Below are 14,008 nucleotides of genomic sequence, written 5' to 3'. Positions count from 1 at the left end.
TTTAACAGTCTGATGGCCTTGAGATTGAAAAACAGCTTCTGTCTCTCGGTCTCTCGGTCCCAGCTTTGATGCACCTGTACTGACCTCGCCTTCTGGATGATAGCGGAGTGAACAGGCAGTGGCTCGGGTGGTTGTTGTCCTTGATGATCTTTTTGGCCTTCCTGTGACATCGGGTGGTGTAGGTGTCCTGGAGGGCAGGTAGTTTGCCCCCGGTGATGCATTGTGTAGACCTCACTACCCTCTGGAGAGCCTTGCAGTTGTGGGCGGAGCAGTTGCCGTACCAGGTGGTGATACAGCCCGACAAGATGCTCTCGATTGTGCATCTGTAAAAGTTTGTGGGTGTTTTTGGTGACAAGCCATATTTCTTCAGTGTCCTGGAGGTAGAAGAGGCGCTGTTGCGCCTTCATCACCATGCAGTCTGTGGGTGAACCATTTCAGTTTGTCCGTGATGTGTAAGCCGAGGAACTTAAAACTATTTCTGATCAATTTGATGTTATTTTATTGGACAAAAAAAGTAGCTTTTCTTTAAAAAACAAGGACATTTCTAAGTGACCACAAACTTTTGAACGGTATTGTATATAGGTTAAGACCTTTTTTGAAAGAGCACAGTTTGAAAGATATGGTAAATAGAAATCAAACAAGATGGGCATCAGAAATAGATGGGAGAGGTTGAGGGTAGAGGAAGGACAGGAGTAAAAACAAACAAAATAGAACTATTGTAAAATAGACTGTGTCCATAAAAATGTATATAGGATGAATAAGCTGGAAATACAGGCCTAAGCGTTGTTGTTCACTAATTTGCTCCAATTGCGGGAGGGGTATTAGGATTGGAGGGTAACAAAGGAAATGTAAATGTTTTAAGATATTGATTTATATATATATATATGTATATGTATTTGATCCCCTGCTGATTTTGTACGTTTGCCCACTGACAAAGAAATGATCAGTCTATAATTTTAATGGTAGGTTTATTTGAACAGTGAGAGACAGAAAAACAACAAAAATATAGAGAAAAACACATGTCAAAAATGTTATAAATTGTTTTGCATTTTAATGAGGGAAATAAGTATTTGACTCCCTCTCAATCAGAAAGATTTATGGCTCCCAGGTGTCTTTTATACAGGCAACGAGCTGAGATTAGGAGCACACTCTTAAAGGGTGTGCTCCTAACCACAGCTTGTTACCTGTATAAAAGACACCTATCCACAGAAGCAATCAATCAATCAGATTCCAAACTCTCCACCATGGTCAAGACCAAAGAGCTCTCCAAGGATGTCAGGGACAAGATTGTAGACCTACACAGGGCTGGAATGGGCTACAAGACCATCGCCAAGCAGCTTGGTGAGAAGGTGAAAACATTTGGTGTGATTATTCGCAAATGGAAGAAACACAAAAGAACTGTCAATATCCCTCGGCCAGGGGCTCCATGCAAGATCTCACCTCGTGGAGTTGCAATGAGCATGAGAACGGTGAGGAATAAGCCCAGAACTACACGGGAGGATCTTGTCAATGATCTCAAGGCAGCTGGGACCATAGTCATCAAGAAAATAATTGGTAACACTCTACGCCGTGAAGGACTGAAATCCTGCAGCGCCCGCAAGGTCCCCCTGCTCAAGAATACATATACATGCACGTCTGAAGTTTGCCAATGAACATCTGAATGATTCAGAGAACAACTGGTAAAAATGTTGTGGTCAGATGAGACCAAAATGGAGCTCTTTGGCATCAACTCAACTCACCGTGTTTGGAGGAGGAGGAATGCTGCCTATGACCCTAAGAACACCATCTCCACCGTCAAACATGGAGGTGGAAACATTATGCTTTGGGGGTGCTTTTCTGCTAAGGGGACAGGACAACTTCACCGCATCATTTGACGGGGCCATGTACTGTCAAATCTTGGCTGAGAACCTCCTTCCCTCAGCCAGGGCATTGAAAATGGGTCGTGGATGGGTATTCTGGCATGACAATGACCCAAAACACAAGGCCAAGGCAACAAAGGAGTGGCTCAAGGAGAAGCACATTAAGGTTCTGGAGTGGCCTATCCAGTCTCCAGACCTTAATCCCAAAGAAAATCTGTGGAGGGAGCTGAAGGTTCGAGTTGCCAAACGTCAGCCTCAAAACCTTAATGACTTGGAGAAGATCTGCAAAGAGGAGTGGGACACAATCCCTCCTGAGATGTGTGCAAACTTGGTGGCCAACTACAAGAAAAGTCTGACCTCTGTGATTGCCAACAAGGGTTTTGCCACCAAGTACTAAGTCATGTTTTGCAGAGGGGTCAAATACTTATTTCCCTCATTAAATTGCAAATCAATTTATAACATTTTTGACATGCGTTTTCTGGATTTTTTTGTTGTTATTCTGTCTCTCACTGTTCATATAAACCTACCATTAAAATTATAGACTGATCATTTCTTTGTAAGTGGGCAAACGTACAAAATCAGCAGGGGATCAAATACTTTTTTCCCCCAGTGTGTGTGTGTGTGTGTGTGTGTGTGTATATATATATATATATATATATATATATATATATATATGAGGGATTGGAAGTGATGCAGACAATTACATTGACAATCTATCTGCAATATTAAAGATAATCTACCCCTAAAAAAATACAAAAATAAATGACTCAAATCAGTCTGATCAAGATACACATTACTTTGAAAGTATAAATACACCCTACATTTCAAAGAACTAATTGAAAATAATTTTCTCTTTGTCGGATTGGCTTGGGTATAATTAACAACAGCAAAGGTTATTAATTTAATCAGACTTCACACTTTACATCAGAGACAGACTATCATGAACAGAACATGCTAATTAAATAATGAAACCGGGCAACAGTATCATGGCTCAACCTCGATGTATCTTCCGCAATTCCTCACATCCCATCACCTCGCGTCCTTCTCAACGTCATTCAAGGAGAAGGCCCAAATTCCTTTCCCTCTGACATCTTCTCCTATGCGTTTTGAGGAGGAGGCGAGGAAAGAGGAATGCGAAGAATCGAAAAAAGATTAATTGAGAAAGAGCCAATGAGTTAATTTCTTGGTCAATCCACAGGACTACAGGCTCAATGTGTTCCTACGACAAAAATGGAACGATCCCCGATTGGCTTACCAGGAGTACCCGGACAACTCCTTGGACCTGGATCCCTCCATGTTGGACTCCATCTGGAAGCCTGACCTGTTCTTCGCTAACGAGAAGGGGGCTAACTTTCATGAGGTCACCACTGACAACAAATTGCTGAGGATATTCCAAGATGGGAGCGTACTATATAGCATCAGGTGAGCAGAGACAGTTCGGTCTGTGGTCACAGAGGGAGCTAGTGAGTTATTCAAGACAATTCTGCCTATGGCCGAAGGGGAAGCTAGTGAGTTATTCAACTCTGCCTATGGCCAAAGAGGGCGCTAGTGATTTATTCATTACGAAAACTTTGATACCAATATATTAGCCCCTCAACCCGTACACTGCTGTGAGTTGATCTATCTCTGCTCCATCAACATTCATGACCCCAATGAGGGGAATTTAAAAATATGCAATTAAGCATGCCATATTGATTACAATGGCAGATTTATCCGCTAACAGTCATCGCACACTAGTCTAAATACATTTTCGTAGCTACCTCTCTGTGCCAAGGATAAATTACACATGCAGAGAAGCTTCAAAGGCTCATTCACCATTGTATTTTTGGGCCTAGTATTGCACGTTATCGCAGCATAATAGCAATGGAGGCTCCTGCAAGTAGCATAGAGCTGGTGGCTCTCGTTGCTCCTCTGGGCAATGCATTACAGCAGGTAATTACACAGCTTCTCTTCAAACCCAAACTCCCTAATAGCTCCTTCTCTTCCTCACGGCTCCTTGAAGACTCAATGCGTCAGTGCTGCAATAAATAAAGGGAAGGATATGTCTACCAATTAGTTTGCTATTACAGCGAAGCCCTGTAACCAAATGGCATTGTAACTCACGGCATCCTTTGCAATTTGCCTTTTTTGATAATCGGAGAAAACACACACAATTCATGCCGTAATGTATAATAGAGTTTATCTAGGGGGAAGGCCATAAATATTGGTACCGACATGGCATTAGGTACGTTTTCAATCACATTTCTGACCTTCAAAGTCCCTTTGCTGCCCTTTGTATCTGTATTTGTATTTATTGAGGATCCCCATTAGCCGCTGCCATGGCAGTCACTTGCTAAATTTCCACATTATTTATTACATGATTCAGTTGAGGTTTAGGGTTTAGTGAATGATTTGTCTCAAATAAAATGCTCTTAGTTTTTAAATATTTAGGACAAATGTATTCCTTGCCACCCATTCTGAAACTAAATGCAGCTCTTTAAGTGTTGCAGTGATTTCACTCGCTGTAGTAGCTTACGTGTAGAGTGTTGAGTCATCCACATACATAGCCAAACTGGCTTTACTTAATTAAGGCCAATGGCATGTCATTAGTAAAGATTGAAAAAAGTAAGGGGCCAAGAAAGCTGCCCTGTGGAATTTCTGATTCTACCTGTATTCCTTTGCCTCTTTGTCTTAATTTCTCCCTGTATGTTGTAATTCTCTTCTTTCACGCTCTCCTTTGCCCTTTACCTTCACCTAAGCTGCCCTTCTCTCTTTTCTCTCTCTCTTTCTATCTCAGGCTGACTCTCATCCTGTCCTGCCCTATGGACTTGAAGAATTTCCCCATGGATATTCAGACCTGTACCATGCAGCTTGAAAGCTGTGAGTCTCCTTCCTAATTTTCTTTTAATTCCCCCCCCTCCCTTTTTCACACTGGCTTTTAGTTTATGAATGGAGCGTTTGGTTTTAAGCTGTGTACTTAAGAGATACATCATTTTGGTATTGCATTGTAAGACACCTGCTCATCGAACATCTCATTCCAAAATCATGGGCATCAACATGGAGTTGGTCCCCCTTTGCTGCTATAACAGCCTTAACACTCTTCTGGGAAGACTTTCCACTAGATGTTGGAACATTTCCCACGGGGACTTGCTTCCATTCAACCACGAGTATTAGTGAGGTCGGGCACTGATGTTGGGCGATTAGGCCTGGCTCGTAGTCGGCATTCCAACTCATCCCAAAGGCATTCGATGGGGTTTAGGACATGGATTTGTTCCGGCCAGTGAAGTTCTTCCACACTGATCTCGACAAACCATTTCTGTATGGCCCTTCGCTTTGTACACGGGGGCATTGTCATGCTGGAACAGGAAAGGGCCTTCCCCAAACTGCACATAATTGTCTAGAATGTAATTTTATGCTGTAGCATTAAGATTTCCCTTCACTAGAACCAAGGGGACTGGCTCAAACCATGAAAAACAGCCTCAGCAAATTATTCCTCCTTCACCAAACTTTACAGTTGCCACTATGCATTGGGGCAGGTAGCGTTCTCTTGGCATCAGCCAAACCCAGATTCATCTGTCGGATTGACAAATAGTGAACCGTGATTCATCACTCCAGAGAACGCGTTTCCACTGCTCCAGAGTCCAATGGCGGCGAGCTTTACACCACTCCAGCCGACGCCTGGCATTGCACATGGTGACCTTAGACTTGTGTGCGGCTGCTCGGCCATGGAAACCCATTTCATGAAGCTCCCAACGAATAGTTATTGTGTTGACGTTGCTTGCAGAGGCAGTTTGGAACTCAGTAGTGAGTGTTGCAACTGAGGACGGATGATTTCTATGAACTACACACTTCAGCCCTCGGCAGTCCCATTCTGTGAGCTTGTGTGGTCTACCACGGTGCGGCTGAGCCGTTGTTGCTCCTAGATGTTTCCACTTCACAATAACAGCACTTACAGTTGACTAGGGCAGCTCTAGCAGGGCAGAAATTTGACAAACGGACTTGACTTATGACGGTGCCACATTGAATGTCACTGAGCTCTTCAATACAGGCCATCCTACTGCCAATGTTTGTCTTTAGAGATTGCATGGCTGTGTGCTCGATTTTATACACCTGTCAGCAACGGGTGTGGCTGAAATAGCCAAATCCACTAATTTGAAGGGGTGTCCACATACTTTTGTAATATCACCACATATGAGTGACATTGATTGAGATTAAATTCAATGCCTGAATGTGACAGGCTAGGTTTTGAGTTGATGCTTTTATCAAACATCCTCAGATGACGGTTACTTTTGCATGCATAAAATGAAAGATGGACTTTCTGACACCGACTTGTGTGATTTAGCGACCCAGCAATACAAAATTACTGGCTAGCTAAGTCAGTGATGTTGTGTAAGGGTAATGCAATTCCTGTGCTGTGTATCAAATGTAGGAATCTCTTCATGAAAAATATAAACAGAACCAAGTCTAGTCTATAAAGTCTATGCATAGCATGTCATTCCTTGTTATCTAATCAAATGTAAATGTGAAAAGAAGTATATTTGCTCCCCCTTGCCCCAAGTACTGATAGCATCCACAAATCCAATTTCGAGGATATCAATAATGAAACTTTCATTTTGTGTCCCCTTTTATTATATGACCCACCCCTGGCACCCGGAGGTGGCTTAATTCGACCTCTGCCAGGCCAGACAAAATAACTAGCAAGAGGAGAACCGAATGGGAGCAACCCTGGCTCGGAACACAACCGATTTCTTGCTGGGAGATCGAGCAGCAGGCATTTGAAATTAATTATATGTCAAGTTGTGTAGTATACCCATATTTCAATACCAAATATGGTAAAAGATTGATAAATATATTTGTTGTTTGCAATTAAACCTATCCTCCTAAAATGTGGAGAGCAGGTGAGGAGAGAAATCTTGGCCAACATTGGAAAGCATGCCAGCCAGCAAGTTTACTACCTGACAGGGCCATTACAGGAGTCCTAATAATTTTTGATTAAAGGAAGCCCTCCTCTTTGTGTCTCTGAAGGGGACAGCCAGCTCTGTTTTGACAAGTGTTAGTACACTGCCCAGGGTGTGATCACCTTGGCTGCCTGGGGAGGACATGAAAAGGACATGTCAGGTTTAACAGGTATAACAGGCAGGTTTAACTATCACACGCTATGCCAACTGCCAACACTGCACATTGAGGGCAAGAGCAAGGAGGGAAAAGAGAGAGGGAAATCTTCGGGGTCTGATAATTCTGAGAATGGAAGTCCAGACCAATGCTGTTTTGACAGCCTTAATCTTGATGCCTTGAGCTCTAGTATATATAAATAGTATGTACTGTAGCTATATCCTACTTCTTTAAAACCATCATGTGCTCTCGTGACCCAATTTGGTATCCTTAAGTCAGTAAGTAGATGTATAAAGGGTAAATCCACAGGACAGTTAGACAGTAAATCTGAAGCTTGACTAATTCAGACCTCCATCTAAAGGGACAAGACCCATAAAAACTTTGGTATCCTCAGCTAGGTCATCTTGTCAAATAAATCCAGACAGTGCATCTCATAAATTACACTTTGACCACACACAATTTGATGTTTGACTCCTATTAATGTGTAACTGGGAAGGAAAAGACAACATTTAGTCACTTTTGTGAAGACATTAATATTCTCCTTGCTTGTTAGGGAAGGATATATGAATGACTCTGAAATCTTCTGGAGCAAGATAATTGTATTTTAGCGGTCATGTTGTTTTCAGACTGCTGGGAAGGATCAGGGAATAATATCTTGAATAATTTCTGTCTTTGTTACACGGGCCCCAAGGGCCCAGACAGACATCAGTAGTATTATTCCAAAGCATTAATGCATGCTACGTGCATTTTTAGTGGTCCGGTAATCAGACCCCTGTGAGGGGAAATAGAGCCTTCAAAAGTTGTGGGAGGATAGACGGTTGAGGTGTGTGTGTGTGCGCGTGTACGCATGCATATTATGTGTATGCATATTTGTGTATGAGCATATGCCTTATAAAATCTGTTAAATTTTTTGGCCTGATTCTGTTTTGTTTTTTCCCAAATCCCATTTCCTCCATTTTGTTTTTCAAATTTTATTCAGGTTTTCACTCTCAAAATCACACTTTAAATTTTTTTTGAAAAACAACAAAATTGGATGTTCCAAGTCCACAACAATGTTTAAACCACATCAGGAGACCATTTTTTAGGTCTTGGAAAAATTACAGTTTTTGGGTATAGTTTCCCTCTAATGTTTCAGTTTCAAGTTTTAATGTCACATGCACAAGTACAGTGAAATGCCTTTCTTGCTAGCTCTAACCCCAACAATGCAGTAATCAATAACAATGTAATATTAAAAATAACAAGGTAGAACAAAAACACACAAGATATAAAAAATAATAAATTAGAAAAACATGATTAAGTAAGCATACTATATACAGGGTCAGTTCCAGTACCATATTTACAATGTGCATGGACACTGGATCGATAAAGGTAGATATGTATAAGGGTAAGGTGACTAGGCATCAGGATATATGATAAACAGAGAAGAAGCAGCGTATTTGATGATTGTATGTGAGTGGGTGTGTGTAGAGTCAGCATACATGTATGTGCATATTATGTGTATGTGAGCAAATGATGGAGTGAGTGTTTGTATGTGTGTTGGACTATCAGTGTGCATAGTGTGTAGGGCCCTGTGAGTGTGCATAGAAACAGTGCAAAAATAAGAATAAAGTACAAAAGACCAACTCCATGTATCCATTTTGTTAGCTATTTAGTTAGCTATTTAGCAGTATTTATTTATAAATCGGCATGTGCCGGAACAAAAAGTGAGATTGAGAGGGGGGTCTCCTAGGGAGTTTTGAGGTACAAAAAACACATTTATTATAAAGCACTGCATGCATATCATTGCGTTTGCGTGGTGACATAGAGAAGTAGAGTAGAGGCACTTACAGAAGTTGCACACATGAGGAACATGTTTAGTAGCCTATGGTCCGGAGAAATGTGGCCTTTTTATAAACGCATTTCATGAAATTCTACGTCATTTTAGATGACTAGAGACTTTAGCAGAATCTTTTTTTAATACTGCACAAATTATCGAAATGGCAGGCTACTTTGACACTGACAAACTGAGAATCTGAGATCAATAAAAACGACCTTGTCTTGAATCCATCAATAGTCTAGGCTTAGGTGTGTGTAGACATATTGTAGTCTACAATATGAAGAGGAAATGATAGTCCTAAAAATGCTTTCCAGTTTCACTGACTCCACCAATGATTAGCAGCTCTCTTGCTGGTGTTGGCCGACACCCTCATGCCATAAGCCTATCTCTCTCTTGTTTAACTTTGTAAAACAATATTTGGAAGTTGGTAGCGAACAGAATACAGTCTTCTCTTTTCAGCAGGATACATTTGCTTTCCAACCTGTTGTTTTCCCTCAAATGTTTTTTAAATGTTGCGAAAGGCATGTTTTGTCTGCATGCTGTTTTTTCACTGACAGATTTGCAGTGCGTTCCCGACTGTAGGCTATTCCTTGGTTATTGGGCTACAATCCACAGCTAGGCAATTTTTTTAAGTAGCTATTGATCCTCTGTGGCTAAATTATAGGCCTTCTCATGGTGTAGTAGGCTATTCTGAATTATTTAATTTATTTCTGAACAGACAGCAGTAATTCTATAACTTTAGCTAATTTATTTCAATTTATCACAGGGAGCTGCAGTTCCTTCAGAACCATTCGCGCAATTCTATAAGGAAATAAATGATGAAGTGCAATGCTGGAGAGATGAGAGTTGCAGAATCATGTTTATCAGAGCAGAGAGGGAGAGAGAGAGATCGTGGGCCGTGAAAGGTTCAACAAATTGTGTGAGGGGTAGGATTGAGCAGATTTATCCATCGCCTTCTCCGGCCATTGTATTGGGCAGTTCAATGGTGAGAAATGTCTCAGTCCCTGGAGCAAATACTTTGTGCTATCCAGGAGCACGAGTACAGGACATCAAACATTTTAAACCTGTATCAGGAAATTGAGTGTATCAAAGTTCATGTGGGATTCAATGACATTATGAAGGGCAGCTCAGAACAGCTGAAGATGGATTTCAAAGAACTGATTGGGTCTCTGCTTGACACCAACAAATGCCCCATAATATCTGGCCTTGTGCCCCCCATAAATCGTGGCATTGATCGTATCAGCAGACTTTTAGCCCTCCATAACTGGCTACGAGACTATTGCGGCCCTGTGGGTGTAACATTTATTGGAAATGTTGATACCTTCTGGAAACAAATCTTGTTTTATAAGGAGGAGGGGATCCACCAAAATCATTTGGGGTTCCTGGATCCTTTCACAGCCTTATAAGGCAGCATTGAGATAATGACTTATCAATGACCCAAGCCCAGCTCAATTAATCCCTACCATTGTGTCGCTGAGTTGCCATAATGCTTCAGCAAATGTACATTATCCTAGTGGCTTTGGAAGACACCATGTAAGTAACCTAATGTATGTCCCTCTAACTGCCTTACATGCCTCTGCTGATCCTACAGCTATTGTATGCAGTAATCACACCGTGATCGGTTTCACCTATCTTTGTGCTCGTCTCCACCCCCCTCCAGGTGTCACCCATCTTCCCCATTATCCCCAGTGAATTTATACCTGTGTTCTCTGTTTGTCTGTTGCCAGTTCGTTTTGTCCTACAAGCCTACCAGTGTTTTTCCCCTTGCTCCTGTCTTTTTCTATAGTTCCTGTTTTGTAGTTTTCCCGGTTTTGACCATTCTACCGTCCCTGATCCTGAGCCTACCTGCAGTTCTGTACCTTGTCACACCACCCTGGATTATTGACCTCTGTCTGCCCTGAACCTGAGACTGCCTGCCGTTCTGTACATTTTTACTCTGATCTGGATTACTGACCTCTACCTGCTCTTGACCTATCGTTTTGCCTGCCGCTGTTCTAGTAATAAACCTTTGTTACTTTGACACTGTCTGCATCTGGGTCTTCCCTAAAATGTGAGAGTACAAACTGGCCATGACTGACCCAGCAGACTTGGACCAGCTCCACAATGCCATCTCCTCCCAAGGAGCCAGCATCGGAAGGCACAAGGAGTTGCTTCATGGTCTTATGAACACATTGCTGGAGCTAATCCGCAGGTTGCCTGTTAGGCAACCTACCACGATGGTAACCTCCCAGCCCCTCAGTAACCTGGCTGGTAGCAGCGCCGCCTCCCCGGCCACCCCGGTTTCCTGGGAACCCCACTTAACTCCCCTGGAATGCTTAGATGGAGAGTTCTCTCCCCTTACTAGCACCCCTTTTCATGCCATTTTGCTATGGGGAAACCAGTCAATCTCTCCAGGTACTCATCAACTCTGGGGCCGATAAAAGCTTTATGGATGCTACCCGAGCGTCCGAGCTAGGCATCCCCACTCTGCCCCCCTCCATTCACATGCACATTAGAGTGCAGGACGGGCGCTCTCTAAGCCGGGTCACCCAAAATACCACCCCCATCAACCTACGGATGTCAGGGAACCACAGTGAGACGATCCAACTCCTTGCTCTGCCACGGGACTCTCACCCTTTGAGTGTTTCCTGGGTTATAAGCCCCCTGAGCAAGAGGAAGAGGTCGGCATAACTTCTGCCCAGATGTTTGTCCGCCGCTGTCATCATACCTGAAAGAGAGCCCAGTCGGTCCTTCTCAAGACCACCTCCAGGTATCGACGACAATCAAACCCATGTCTCACAGACCTTTGTTTCCTGTTTCCAGATCTGGAATATTGACCTCTGCCTGCCCTTAACCTGTCATTGTGCCTGCTCCTGTTCTACTAATAAACTTTTGTTACTTCGACACTGTCTGCATCTGGTCTTCCCTAAAACGTGAGTTAGCACTGAGGCGTTGTGCCCTAGTAGGAAGTCCACTGTGTGCAGCTCACCCTGCACTAACATAAATAGCATGAGCATGTCTACTTCTGCTAAGCTTCCCCGTAGAGCAATGAAAGCATCCCAGAAAAGTCTTAAAATAACCCACGTTAACATACATAGTTTAAGAAACAAGGTTCATGAAACAATAATTTGCTAGTAACAGATGACATTCTCTGAAACTCACTTAGATAATACCTTTGATACAGGGATGTTCGGTTATAACATCTACAGAATTGACGGAAATACCAGAGGTGGGGGTGTTTCCGTTTATATTCAGAACCACATACCTGTAAACCTTAGAGAGGATCTCATGTTAAATACTGTTGAAGTAATATGGCTACAGGTACAGCTACCTCACCTAAAGCCCATTCTGGTGGAAAGCTGCTATAGACCACCAAGAGCTAACAGTCAGTGTCTGGATAACATGTGTGAAATGGTTGATAATGTATGGGATATCGACAGAGGTATATTTTCTGGGTGATTTAAATGTTGACTGGCTTAGCTGCCTACGCAAGAAAAAGCTTCAAACTGTAACTAGTGCCTACAACCTGGTTCAGATTGTCAGCTTACCTACCAGCTTTGTTACAAACAGCACAGGAATGAAATCATCAACATGTTTTGATCACATCTTTATTAATGCTGCAGAAATTTGCTTTAAAGCAGTATCCAAATCCATCAGATGTACTGATCACAATATAGTAGCCATATCTAGGAATACCAACGTTCCAAAGGCTGTGCCTAATATAGTGTATAAGAGGTCATAGAATACGTTTTGTAGTGATTTATGTTCTTGATGTGAATAATATTTGTTGGTATTAGGTGTGTAATGAGGAGCAACAAAACACTGCACTTGATACATTTAGGAAATTGCTTATTCCAGTTCCTAATAAGCATGCACCCATTAAGAAAATTACTGTAAAAACGGTTAAATCCCTGTGGATTGATGAAGGACGAGGGATGAGGCAAAAGGAATAGCAAATAAGTCTGGCTGCACAACCGATTGACAAATGTATTGCAAACTAATAAATCATTTCACTAAACTGAGTAAAAAGAAGAAGAAATTACACTATGAAACAAAGCTAAATGACATAAAGAATGACAGTTAAAAGCTTTGGAGCACCTTAAAAGAAATTTCGGGCATTCATTGAATCAGATGGCTCACTCATCACAAAACCCACTGATATTGCCAATTTACTTTAATGATTTTTTTCATTGGCAAGATTAGCAAATTTAGGCATGAAATCCCATTAACAAACGCTGACACTGCTCATCCAAATATAACTGATCAAAATATGAAAGACAAGCATTGTAATGTTGAATTCCGTAAAGTAAATGTAGAACAGTGGTGTAAAGTACTTAAGTAAAAAATACTTTAAAGTACTACTTAAGTAGTTTTTGGGGGGGTATCTGTACTTTACTTTATATTTATATTTTTGACTAATTTTACATTTACTTCACTACATTCCTTAAGACAAGATTGTACTTTTTACTCCATACATTTTCCTTCACACCCAAAAGTACAAGAAAATAGTCAAATTCACGGGCATATCAACCGAACATCCCTGGTCATCCCTACCGCCACTGATATGGCGGACTCACTAAACACGCATGCTTTGTTTGTAAATCATATCTGAATGTTGGAGTATGCCCCTTGCTTTCCGAAAAAAAAGAAAAAAGAAAATGGTGCCATCTGGTTTGCTTAATATAAGGAATTTTAAATGATTTATGCTTTTACTTTTACTTATGATACTTAAGTATGTTTTAGCAATTACATTTACTTTTGATACATAACTATATTTTAAGCCAAATACTTTTAGAATTTTACTCTAGGGTTTTACTGGGTGACTTTTACTTGAGTCATTTTCTATTAAGGTATCTATACTTTTACTCAAGTATGACACTTGGGTACTTTTTCCACCACTGGTGTGGAAAAAATGATTGTTGTCTATCAACAATAACAAGCCACCAAGGTCTGACAACTTGGATGGAAAATTACTGAGGATAACAGCAGATGATATTGCCACTCCTATAAGCCATATCTTCAATCTAAGCCTAGTAGAAAGTATGTGCTTTCCGGCCTGGAGGGAAGCAAAAGTAATTCCGCTAACCAAGAATAGTAGCCTTTACTGGCTAAAATAGCCGACCAATCAGGCTGTTACCAACCCTTAGTAAACTTTTGGAAACAATTATGTTTGACCATTTACAATGCTGTAGGGAAGGACAACAAGCACGGCACTTACACAAATGACTGATGATTGGCTGAGAGAAATTGATGATTAAAAAGA

The 14,008-nt window shown here is 41.5% G+C and overlaps 1 protein-coding gene across 1 annotated transcript in view; it reads left to right on the top strand.

The window, feature by feature from the left end:
• The window catches only part of LOC115205050 (glycine receptor subunit alpha-4-like), a 111,176-nt gene that overhangs the window by 74,127 nt on the left and 23,041 nt on the right, over positions 1–14,008 (top strand). The window contains exons 4-5 of the mRNA XM_029770616.1: positions 3,058–3,281; positions 4,636–4,718. Coding sequence (XP_029626476.1) covers positions 3,058–3,281; positions 4,636–4,718 — 307 coding nt within the window. The remainder of the gene's footprint in view (positions 1–3,057; positions 3,282–4,635; positions 4,719–14,008) is intronic.

This window comes from Salmo trutta, chromosome 13 (assembly GCF_901001165.1).
Source record: "Salmo trutta chromosome 13, fSalTru1.1, whole genome shotgun sequence".
NCBI lineage: Eukaryota > Metazoa > Chordata > Actinopteri > Salmoniformes > Salmonidae > Salmo > Salmo trutta.
Note: the sequence above shows the minus strand (reverse complement) of the source record. Positions and strands in the feature narration are given on the sequence as shown.